The sequence below is a fragment of the Scyliorhinus torazame genome, chromosome 3, assembly GCF_047496885.1.
Source record: "Scyliorhinus torazame isolate Kashiwa2021f chromosome 3, sScyTor2.1, whole genome shotgun sequence".
NCBI classification, from domain to species: Eukaryota; Metazoa; Chordata; class Chondrichthyes; order Carcharhiniformes; family Scyliorhinidae; genus Scyliorhinus; species Scyliorhinus torazame.
The window spans coordinates 10,977,988-10,990,349 of NC_092709.1; the positions used below are offsets into that span (position 1 = coordinate 10,977,988).

At 49.1% G+C, this 12,362-nt stretch overlaps 1 protein-coding gene across 2 annotated transcripts in view; it reads left to right on the forward strand.

Annotated features, from left to right (window-relative positions):
• Nucleotides 1-12,362, forward strand: part of stpg2 (sperm-tail PG-rich repeat containing 2) — a 649,746-nt gene that overhangs the window by 617,393 nt on the left and 19,991 nt on the right. For both annotated transcript variants that reach the window (XM_072495293.1, XM_072495292.1), the window contains one exon: nucleotides 10,161-10,315. In XM_072495293.1, the coding sequence (XP_072351394.1) occupies nucleotides 10,161-10,283 (123 nt within the window). In that variant the 3' untranslated portion in view covers nucleotides 10,284-10,315. The remainder of the gene's footprint in view (nucleotides 1-10,160; nucleotides 10,316-12,362) is intronic.

Consider the following 12,362-nt stretch of genomic DNA (forward strand, 5'->3'; position numbering starts at 1 on the left):
TTTTTGGGCCACAGAAGGAATGTTCCTAATGCGGTTCAATGGGCTGAGACTCAGTCAGGGAATCCTTCCACTGAAAGGGAAGAAAGCCTGAGTGCGTGTGAAGATGCTCGTAAAAGAAAGCCCTTCTTTTATCACTTCAGTCCGGGTGGTGATGATACATGCAAAGTGTTGTCAGGTCATGACAGGTTTTCAGAACAATTCGATCCAACTGAGAGGCTTGAGGGTAGTTAACCATTTGCCACATTGCTGTGGCTCAGGAGTCATGTGTAGGCCAGACCGGCTAAAGATGGCACATTTCCTTCCCTCAAAGGCAGATGGGTCTCCACAACAATTTAGTCATTTTATGGCTTCCATTATTTTAACTTTTTAACCCCAGGTTTATCTAATTTACTGAATTTAAATTCACCCAGCTGCCATGGTGAGGTTTGAACCCCTGTTTCCAATCGTAATCATAATAATAGTTATCTTTATTATTGTCACAAGTAGGCTTACATTAACACTGCAATGAAGTTACTGTGAAAAAGCCCTAGTCGCCACACTTCTGCGCCTGTTCAGGTACACAGAGGGAAAATTCAGAATGTCCAATTCATCTAACAAGCACGTCTTTTGGGACTTGTGGGAGGAAATCGGAGCACCCGGAGGAAACCCCCGCAGTCACCCCGGGGAGAAGGTGCAGACTCCGCACAGACACTGACCCAAGCCGGGAATCGAACCCGGGACCCTGGCGCTGTGAAGCAACAATGCTAACCACTGTGCTACCGGTGCCGCCCATCATCAGCCTCGGTCTCTAGATCGCCACTTCAGTAACCTAACCACTATGCTACAGGATCCCAACTTGATCCTCACTCCCTGAAGGCGATCGAGCAACAGAATCAGAGAATTGTGTTATCATCTGGCAGGTGGTGAGTGTCATACGTCCCAAATCCCCAAAAGGGAAACTTCACGAGTGATCACAACAATGGCAAAGATGTCGTTGGATTGCTAATGGCAACATTAAGGAATAAAGAAGTGCTGATAGTGGCATAAAGGTAAGATTGCAGAATATGTTAATAGGAGAACTGTCAGGAAGGAAAGGTAGAACAGTGGTGAAATGGGCAAGAAGCAAGTCGCAGAGAAACTAAAGGACAATTAGTTCTATAAACCAGGGGATGAAGAGAAATTCCAGGGAGTTTGAAGTCATAGGAACAAGAGGAACTGGAGTTGGAACTGGAGTGGAGCTGTTCATTGAAGCTAAAGTCTGAGCTGAAAAGTGCTGGTGAAGTTGACTGATGAGAAGCTAGAGAGGTTTGAAGTCATCCTAAAGGCTGGTGATATCTTATTACAGCCTGTGAAGTAAAAGTTGAAGCAATTGGTAGCTGGATCCCTGAGAGATTGTGTGAAAGTTTGGAAGGTTATTCAAGGCAAAAGAATACTGAAAGGAGAGTTGGAAATCCTGGAGGTGGATCCTTGCTGAAAACAGATGAGGGACAGCATTGTTTGTAAGAAGAGTTTACGCATGTATTTCCAAGAGTGGAGTTTGGAAACACTCATGTGGAGCCCAGTGAGACCTGTTGACTTACAGTGTAATAATCACCTGGCAGCGATCTGAGGAAAAATTCACAGAAGTTCGATTGGGTGCCATCTGCCCCTCGGTTTCAGAGTGGGGTATGTCTGACCACAGTTAGCCTGTAGGGTTACAGGGACTGTGAGTTGACTGAGAACGCTAGAACAAAAGAGATATTTTGTACCCTGTGCTATCCTCAAAATCTGTGTACATTTGTGAAGTTAAGTGGGAATGAAGTAGTACTGTACTATTGTCAAACTTTTCATGTTTAATAAATGTTTTTTTGTTGTTAAAAAGCTAATTGCCAATTTCTGACTCTGTTCACCCACGCTTTACATAAAAAGGTCAAAGTTATTCTATTCTGGGACCTACCCGTCCAGTAGTAATAACAACTATGTTCATAACAGAACAAAGGCTAGAGGTCAGTGAAAGAAAAACTGAAGAACAAGCGGTAGATGGCCCTGTGGGGAAGTGGGAGGGGTGGGTGGGGCGGGGGGGGGGGGCGGGGAAATGATGTTTGCATTGGGATAAAACAACGACACCAAAAAAAGGGGTGAAGGTGGAGGGGAACGGTCTCAGTCCACATTTGTTGCACTCACTCCCGAGGGCTGTAATGTGCGTGATGTCATGGCGTTCTTTGCGCCACCGCACATGCGCAGTCTGGTCCTGCGTAGAGCGTGCCTGCGAGTCACGTCCCTCTGCGTCAATGTCTCTTTTGGCGTGTATAAGCGCGGGAGGCCGTGGAAAGCGCGCGAAATGGCCGCCCTCGTCCGGGCCGCGGGCCGGGATGAACTTGATGGAGTGGACCCGCTCGGCCTCGTGGGACCCCTGCCGTGCCGATTCGGCCGCCTGGAATTGGGAGTACCTGCTGGTCGCGTTTTCTTGGAGGACGCAGGTTTCGATGGCGGTGGCTAGGGTGAGGCTCTTTATTTTGAGGAACTGCTGGCGTAGGGTGCCCGAGGTGACCCCAAAAACTATCTGGTCCCGAATCATGGAATCGGAGGTGGCCTCATAACCGCAGGATTGCGCGAGGATACGGAGGTGTGTCAGAAAAGATTGAAAAGGCTCATCCTTACCCTGTAGGCGCTGCTGGAAGAGGAACCTCTCGAAGCTCTCAGTCACTTCGACGCTGAAGTGTTGCTCAAATTTTAGTCTTGTACTTTGTCTTGTCCTCACCTTCCGCGAACACCAGGGAGTTGTAGATGTGGATGGCGTGTTGCCCCGCCGTGGAGAGGAGGAGGGCGATCTTCCTGCTGTCCGATGCATTCTCCCTGCCTGTGGCTCCTAGGAAGCGCTGGAAGCGCTGTTTAAACAGCTTCCAGTTGATGCCGAGGTTTCCAGCGATTTGGAGCGGCTGCGGCGGGCTGATGGTGTCCATGGCGCAGGATGGCGGATTCCTGAGGATGCGTAGGTAGGTCTCACAGGTACTGGGTTCCAATCCTGGTACTATGTCGTGTTGGGTATTCCGCTATACAAACGAACCAACACGGTTGTAGATGGTACAACTCTGTTTAATTATTCTTGATAACATCTACTGTATACTTCTGGCTGTGGTTCGTACTTTACCAGTTAATCTGTGGACCCAGCCCTTGCGCTATCTTAGAGAGGCACTCAGCACATGGTGTATGTCTGAGTGGCACGCTGTGAGCTCTGTGCTCTGAGCTATCTCCTGGTGGAAAGAACGGGAACTGTGGTGTTCCCTGTTTTATAGTGCGTGTGCTCTCACTGGTGATTGACTGTGATGTTGCGTGTGTGTTGATTGGTCCGTTGATCTGTCCATCAGTGTGAGTGTGTGTTTGCACCATGATATGTTTATCTGAATATCATGACAGGGACGATGTGAATGGCCAGATGATTATGTCGCTTAACTGCCTGCAGGCTGAGACCTGCTGACACAGCACAGACCAGGGGCCTGTAGACAGAACATCCACGGCTAAAGTGATTTGTTTTTTTAAATGGGACACCGGGGGACCCAAACAGACAAAGGCAGAGTTAATTGATTGAAAATAAACTGCACTGTAAGCTGTGTGGCTTCGCGCCGCTCAGCGATTAACCCGCCACAAACCACTGCAAACTGACATGTAACCTGCATTCAATAAGTAGGTAATAAGCTGGTTGTTTGCAGCTGCTGTAGATGGTGCTGTGGAAAAAGAAGATGATTTTGTGCATCCAGATGGTGGGTACCTGATGAGAAGGTGGCCGGGAATGCGTCAGGCCAGCTGTCAGTGAAAGAATAATAGCACTTGATAGTGTTTCTGAGTCTCTAATGGGCCGTTTGATGCAGTAGCCTTTGTGCAGACACTATTATCGGGTAGCTTGCTTCTGGTGGCATCAGTGACGTAATATGTTTTGCGAAATCATCAAACGTCGTTCAAGTATCTGAGAGTAGAACGGAGAAAAAAATGGGGCCTCCTTTTGCCCATTCTGCTTGTGGTTTGATTTCTCTTTTTTTATAGAGATTTAGAGCACCCAATTATTTTTTCTCCAATTAAGGGGCAATTCAGCGTGGCCAATCCTCCTACCCTGCACATCTTTGGGCTGTGGGGGTGAAACCCACGCAGACACGGGGAGAATGCGCAAACTCCACACGGACCCAGAGCCGGGATTCGAACCCGGGTCCTCAGCGCCGCAGTCCCAGTGCTAACCACTGTGCCACCCTGCCGCCCCTCTCTGCCTTGGTTTCTGTTACTTTTAAGGACCAATTTTCACACTTTCCCTTACGTCGACAGCTTCTCTCACTCACGTTCCTTTATGATCAAATATTCCATTTCGATGTTACCTGCCTGACAGGGAAAATGTGCAACATGAAATCCATGGATGGATGTACCAGGCAGGTGAACAAACCAATTTTTGAACAAGCACTGAAGCATTTATGCAAAATTAAGAATGTTCGGAACTTGGGCCTGATAAAACTCTCTGAGGACCATGGATCTGGTGGGAGATTTTCACTCATTTTGCAAAAAAAAAAAACACTTTCTCAAGAAAAGAAATTAACTTTGCCGTACGATGGATAATCTGCATTGCGTTGCTATGGCTAACGGCATACTAATATCTTGCAGATGTCAACCAAGGAAAACTGTTCATTCTCTGTATGGTGGAGTTCATAGTGCCGTTGTCACAGAGTGACGGGATACAGATTGAAGCCAAACCTACTTGGCAATCTTCCTCGTTTTGGTTCTAATTGATCAAGAGGCTTTTAATCAGGAAGCAATTTTTTTCTGAGAATTTCTGCTTCCCCCCCCCCCCCCCCCCCCCCCACCCCCAGCCTCACTTTTTCTTAACCTTTAACCTCCTTCTGTTTCCTGTCAGAGTAAGACTCAGCGATGAAGAATTGAACCTCTTGCTGTCGTTTGTACTTTGCAGAATTGTGCGATCGCCTCAGGTTAAGACGTATGTCTGTGCCCATATTTTGTGCTCTATCTGGTCAGTGTGTGCTCTAAGTGTCAACTCACGTGTTTACGTGTGGAATCATAAATTCTAACGGAATGGGAGGGGCCATTTGGCTTGTGTCCGTGTTGGATCATTTCAGGAGCTGTCCGGTTTCGTCCCACACCCCCAACATTTCCCCCGTCACCCTGAACGTCAATTCTCTTCACATAATTACCTTTGGAAACTTGGATACGGCATCCGATACTCTTTCAGGCCGTGCATTCCAGGTGTACAACCAGGCTCTGTGTGAAATGAAGTCTACCGATTTTCCCCTCTGGTTGATTTGCCAATTATTTCCAAACTGGCCGCCAACTCACTTGCCAGAGGAAACAGTTTCTCCCTACTTGCTGCGCCTGAGTCCCCCATCATTTTTGAATACCTCCATTTAGGTCTCCCCTTACCGTCTCTGCTCAAAGGAGAACAATCCCACTTTGTGCACAGCGAGCTTCTTGCACTGTGCAGTCAACACAGTAGAATGGTAATAATTGACAGTGGGGTCGGTGTGCGACACTGGCAGATAGAATGGCTGATTATCACCAGGGCGGGTAAAGCAACCCTTTACATCAGCTCGATTGTGCGCAGACTGTCCACACGCATTGTCCAGTAGCACATTATTTCCGAGGTTACGGTTCCTCATGGCATCCTGGTGATTTTGGAACAGTGCCTATCCGACGGCTATTTAATTGTTGCTTCACAGCGCCAGGGCCCCAGGTTCGATTCCTGGCTTGGGTCACTGTCTGTGCGGAGTCTGCACGTTCTCCCCGTGTCTGCGTGGGTTTCCTCCGGGTGCTCCGGTTTCCTCCCACAAGTCCCGATAGACGTGATTGTTAGGTAAATTGGACATTCTGAATTTGCCCTCTGTATACCCGAACAGGCACTGGAGTGTGGCGACTAGGGGATTTTCACAGTAACTTCATTGCAGTGTTAATGTAAGCCTACTTGCGACAACCCGGTAGCATTGTGGATAGCACAATTGCTTCACAGCTCCAGGGTCCCAGGTTCGATTCCGGCTTGGGTCACTGTGCGGAGTCTGCACATCCTCCCCGTGTGTGCGTGGGTTTCCTCCAGGTGCTCCAGTTTCCTCTCACAGTCCAAAGATGTGCAGGTTAGGTGGATTGGCCATGATAAATTACCCTTAGTGTCCAGAGTTTCCCTTAGTGTTGGATGGAGTTACTGGGTTATGGAGATAGGGTGGAGGTGTTGACCTTGGGAAGGGTGCTCTTTCCAAGAGCCGGAGCAGACTCGATGGGCCGAATGGCCTCCTTCTGCACTGTAAATTCTATGAAATAATAAAGATTATTATTATAATTGTGCCTCAGAGGGATTTAGAATTTAATGAATTTATGCTAACAGTGGAACATTGGCCACTTGACTCATATTTCATTTCCATAAAAGACTGAGAAGTAGGGCAACATGGAGGTGCAGTGGTTAGCACTGCTGCCTGATGGCGCCGAGGACCCGTGTTCGACCCTCGTGGAGTTTGCACATTCTCCCCGTGTGTGTGCGTGTGGGTTTCACCCCCACATCCGAAATATATGTTCAGCACAGGTGGGAATTGCCACGCTACAAATTGCCCCTTAATTGGAAAAAAAAAGAATTGGGCACTCTAAATTAAAAAAGTAAAAGACTGAGGATTTACCAGACATGTTAGGAAATGTGCAGAGTCTGTTTCCTTGCGTAGTTTCTCTGCAAAATCCTCACCTAGGTTTATCTACGTTTGTTAAACAAATGGATACTGAGTGTACTGCCTTACCAATAACTTGTTTGCTGCCTCTCTCTGGGTCAGCAGGCCCGCTCAGCGCCCACATCTCATTGACTTTATCTCACTTGAGAAGGAAAGGCAATCTGATCGCACATGGTTGCAAATAAAGACCATTGATTTTAGTGGGGATGATGTTATGCTGTTGCAATGAGATATCCCCACTTTGCAATGATGCACAAGGCATTTTGTAGCATGATTCAGTTCCAGGGTTACAAGAACACAGCTGTCAATGTCTGCAGTTAAAATAGCTAATCGTAGTTAATGGACAAGTTGAGTTAAATAAAAAAGGATTAGCAATGCTCTAAAACCTATGCCCCAGAGGAACAATCTTGTTAATCCACAAAGCAGGCTTTGTGTGGGGAATACAATGGGAGTGACCGCCTAATTTTGGATGTGTATTTTACAGTGAAGTGATTTAACTGCAGCCACAGAACCATCCAGTAACAGTTCACAGTTTATTTAACAAGCGCATTAGGAGTAAATATTTAAAACTTTTTAAAAAATCCAAACCAGAGCGAACTAATGATGTTGATCAGCAATGTCGATAAACAATGTGATGAGAACAAGGGTGATGATCAGGTGCGCACTTCCAGAATCCTCAGTCCACCTCCTCAGCTGAACTAAACGATCTGTACCTGCAGCCATCAGGCTATTGGCTGGCAAGAGGGTCTTCCAGTCTCGCCGCTGTCCATGGGATTCCCGTCGTTTGCACCCTCCACCGCCAGGGTACCCACAGTGGGGGGGCACCATCAACGGGTTCGAAAGATCACACCAACAGGAACAGTTGGAAAATCCAGCCCATATAGAACAAAGAACAATGAAAATTACAGCACAGGAACAGGCCCTAGGGCCCTCCAAGCCTGCGCCGACCATGCTGCCCGTCTAAACTAAAATCCTCTGCACTTCCGGGGTCCGTATCCCTCTATTCCCATCCTATTCATGTGTTTGCCAAGATGCCCCTTAAACGTCACTATCGTCCCTGCTTCCACCACCTCCTCCGGCAGCGAGTTCCAGGCACCCACTACCCTCTGTGTAAAAAACTTGCCTCGTACATCTACTCTAAACCTTGCCCCTCTCACCTTAAACCTATGCCCCCTAGCAATTGACCCCTCTACCCTGGGGAAAAACCTCTGACTATCCACTCTGTCTATGCCCCTCATAATTTTGTAGACCTCTATCAGGTCGTCCCTCAACCTCTGTCGTTCCAGTGAGAACAAACCGAGTTTATTCAACCGCTCCTCATAGCTAATGCCCTCCATACCAGGCAACATTTTGATAAATCTCCTCTGCACCTTCTCTAAAGCCTCCACATCCTTCTGGTAGTGTGGCGACCAGAATTGAACACTATACTCCAAGTATGGCCTAACTAAGGTTCTATACAGCTGCAACATGACTTGCCAATTCTTATACTCAATGCCCTGGCCAATGAAGGCAAGCATGCCGTATGCCTTCTTGACTACCTTCTCCACCTGTGTTGCCCCTTTCAGTGACCTGTGGACCTGTACACCAAGATCTCTCTGACTGTCAATATTCTTGAGGATTCTACCATTCACTGTATATTCCCTACCTGTATTAGACCTTCCAAAATGCATTACCTCACATTTGTCCGGATTAAACTCCATCTGCTATCTCCAAACAATCTAAATCCTGCTGTATCCTCTGACAGTCCTCATCGCTATCTGAAATTCCACCAACCTTTGTGTCAGCCACAAACTTACTAATCAGACCAGTTACATTTTCCTCCAAATCATTTATATATACTACGAACAGCAAAGGTCCCAGCACTGATCCCTGCGGAACACCACTAGTCACAGCCCTCCAATCAGAAAAGCACCCTTCCCTTGCTACTCTCTGCCTTCTATGACCTAGCCAGTTCTGTATCCACCTTGCCAGCTCACCCCTGATATATAGTTTTACTTTCAATTTAAGTTCATCACAAACATCTATTCATGCCGAGTGAAGAGGTTTTGATGCAATGCATGGGGAGAAATCAATTCCACTGGTAGGAAGTTCAGAGAACACAGCATTCAGATAATTGGCAGAATGGTCAGAGGGAGGGTGAGAACTATGTTTGAAGCCATGATGTGGAGATGCCGCCATTGGACTGGGGTGGGCACAGTAAGAAGTCTTACAACACCGGGTTAAAGTCCAACAGGTAATGTAGCACGGCCAATCCACCTAACCTGCACATCTTTGGACTGTGGGAGGAAACCGGAGCACCCGGAGGAAACCCACGCACACACGGGGAGAACGTGCAGACTCCGCACAGACAGTGACCCAAGGCTGGAATCGAACCTGGGACCCTGGAGCTGTGAAGCAACAGTGCTCCAGTTTAGTCTCTGGTCATCGGAACCTCAGGATGTTGGTAGTGGGGGGATTCAGTGATGGTCATGCCATTGAATGCCAGGCAAAGGTGTTTTGATTTTTTTTTGTTGGAGATGGCCGTTGCCTGACACTTGTGTGGCGCGAATGTTGCTTGCCACTTATCAGGCCCGAGTCGTGCTTCTGACGAACACGGACTGCTACAGTGCTTGAGGAGTCACAAATGGTGCTGAATGTTGTGCATTCATCAGCAAACAACCCCCACTTCTGATCTTAGTGGATGGAAGAAAGGGATTATACTCCACACGAACGTCATCACACCCCATCAGCATATCCTCCTGCTACTTTATGTCTCATATTTATCCGGCATCCCACCAATCTCCATATAAAGTAATTTCTCCTGAACTCAGTATCAGGTCTGTTGAAGATAACCTTATATTGATAGTCACTAGTTTGGGGCAGAGCCTCAGTTTGAAATAGTTCAAGACACACTCTAGAATTTAGATCCAAGATTTATTTCCACTGAAGTCAATAGAGCTGCTTATCGGTTTGAACAAAAAGATATAACACATTTCACAACCTCGGTTCATCCTGAAGCATTTACAGCAAATCATAGAATTTACAGTGCAGAAGGAGGCCTTTTGGCTTATCGAGTCTGCACCAGCCCTTGGAAAGAGCACCCCACTTAAGCCCATACTTCAAACCTATCCCCATTACCCAGTAACCCCACCTAACCTTTTTTGGACTCTAAGGACAATTTAGCATGGCCAATCCACCTAATCTTTGGACTGTGGGAGGAAACCGGAGCGCCCGGAGGAAACCCACGCAGACACGGGGAGGATGTGCAGACTCCGCACAGGCAGTGACCCAAGCCGGGAATCGAACCTGGGTCCCTGGAGCTGTGAAGCAACAGTGCTAACCACTGTGCCACCGTGCTGAAGAATGATGTAGTGCTGATTGAACTACATGGAATTCACGGCATTGAAACAGACCATTTGGCCGGTCTGTTCCTGTGCTATATTGTTCTTTGTTCTTTGCTCGACCCTCGTGCTGCTGCTTTGATTTGCCGATTGCTTCTAATATTGTTTTTCTGTCTTCCCGCAGCTCAGCCCGGTTGTCATGGACACGGTTCTAAAGGGAACCTTCAACGCCACCCTAATTAACCCGCTCCTGAATTTGCTGCCAGTTCCAACCCATCCTGATCCGCCACTATTCCAGGACATCTGATCGCAATCTGACATTCAAATCACCATCAGACAGTAAGTACAATCACTGAAAAATCAGGCAAAGCCATGCCAATCATCCTGGCTCTGCCAGCCAGTATTTATTGCCCACCCTTAGTTTCCCTTGAGGAGAGGTGGCGGTGAGACGCCGGCTTAAACCGCTGCAGTCCGTGTGGTGGAGGTGCACCCACAGGGCTGATAGGGTGGGAGGTCCAGGATCTTGATCCAGCGGCAGTGATGGGATGTTGATATGGCTCCGCGTCAGGATGGTGTGTGGCTTGGAGGGGAATTTGCAGGTGATGGTGCTCCCCGTGTACCTGCTGCACTGGTCCTTTGAGGTGGTAGAGGTTATGGGTTTGGAAGGTGCTGCCAAGGGAGCGGCCATCTGGGGTTTCCCCGTACCTTGGCGCAAGAGAAAGAAAGTCAGGGACCCAAGCTGACACGAACCTCACCGGCCACACCCTGGGCTGGATTCTCCCAAAATGGGACTATGTCCCACACCGGCGTAAAAACGTTGGCGTTGCACTCCCCAGTTTCCTGCAAAAAATAAAATTCGATTCACTTACCTGCCGGGGGCTGGCAGGGACCCAAGACGTTCCACGATGCTCTGGCTGCGGATAGGGGCCCCGCACTTCCGGTTCTGAGTCCACGCATGCGCATGGCGGCGGCCTCCAGCGGCCGTGCCGAGCGCCATGGCGGACTCAGACCGTGGACCAACACCAACAAACTAGGGCCCCCCCCCCCGATGCCACGCGCCCGAGGATCCTTCCGGCCTGATCGCTGCCCCGGCCGCCCATCAGGCCCCCCCTCCCAGTGCCCGATCCCCCCCGCCCTCCACCTGGGCGGCTGTGGACTGAGTCCGCAGCCGCCACGCGAGAGTGCCGACCGGCTACACCGTCCATGCCGTCGGGAACTCGGCCGGTCGGGAGCGGAGAATCGCTGGGTGGGTCATTGGCAATGGTCCCCCAGCCGCATGGAGTAATTCGCGAAAGCACCGATTCTCGGGTCGCGGAGAATCTCCGGACCGGCACCAGGCCCGATTTCGGCCCGAAAGTTGATTCTCCCTCCCCGCGCCAAACGCGATTTTGGCACGGGGCTGCGAAGAATCCAGTCCCCTATCTTTGGCACAGAAAGTCTAGCTGTTTGTCTGCATGGTTTACCTTACAAACCCTCTCCTACAAAGAGGACTGCAGATGGTGCCGTGGGTGGGACATTATTATAGGTACCCTGTATTTATTAATCACTGATACATCTTATTTTGCCAACCATTTTATTTACTTTGGACGAGAGCTAGCCGAGGCATAGGTCACTGTTGTGTAAATAAGGCCAGGTCCTGCATGCGGTATCCAGAAACCAAAATGAACTGAAATTCGCAACAAAGTTGGACCCGAGAATTGTAGACGAAGGATACTTGACCTGCAGCTGGTTGAGAACAAAATACTGCAGATGCTGGAAATTTGGAAATGTTGAGCAGGCCGGGTAGCATCTCGAGGGAGCATTAATGGGCTGAATGTTACAGTGAGAGCACCGGGACCCCGACGTTGGGACCATATGCAGTCACAGTGCCTGCCGGCACAACCTTATGTGTGGCAGGGTGCTAATCGGTCGCCTATGCATTTGCCGTCTATTCAACGGTGCCAAGAAGGGAGGCCCAACCAGAGGGCCCACGAAACAGGACAGCCGGTAGCCCCCAGGGTGGGGAGGGGGGTACTACTGAGGCAGAAAGGTGAGCGTGAGGGTGCCCCAATGTGGAGGCGCGCTCGGAAGCCTGCCGAATGTTTAAAATTAAAGCTGGCTCACGGTTGTGAGGTTTCAGCAGTGTGGAGGGGATGGGACTACAGCGCTGAGGACCCGGGCTTGAATCCCGGCCCCGGGTCACTGTCCGTGTGGAGCTTGCACATTCTCCCCGTGTCTGCGTGGGTTCCACCCCCACAACCCAAAGATGTGCTGGGTAGGTGGATTGGCCACGCTAAATCGCCCCTTAATTGAAAAAAATAATAATTCGGTACTCGAAATTTAAAAGAAAGCAAATCAGCGTGGAGGGGAATCCTCTCCACTCCTGTGGCTTTGGTCCTGGGTGTAG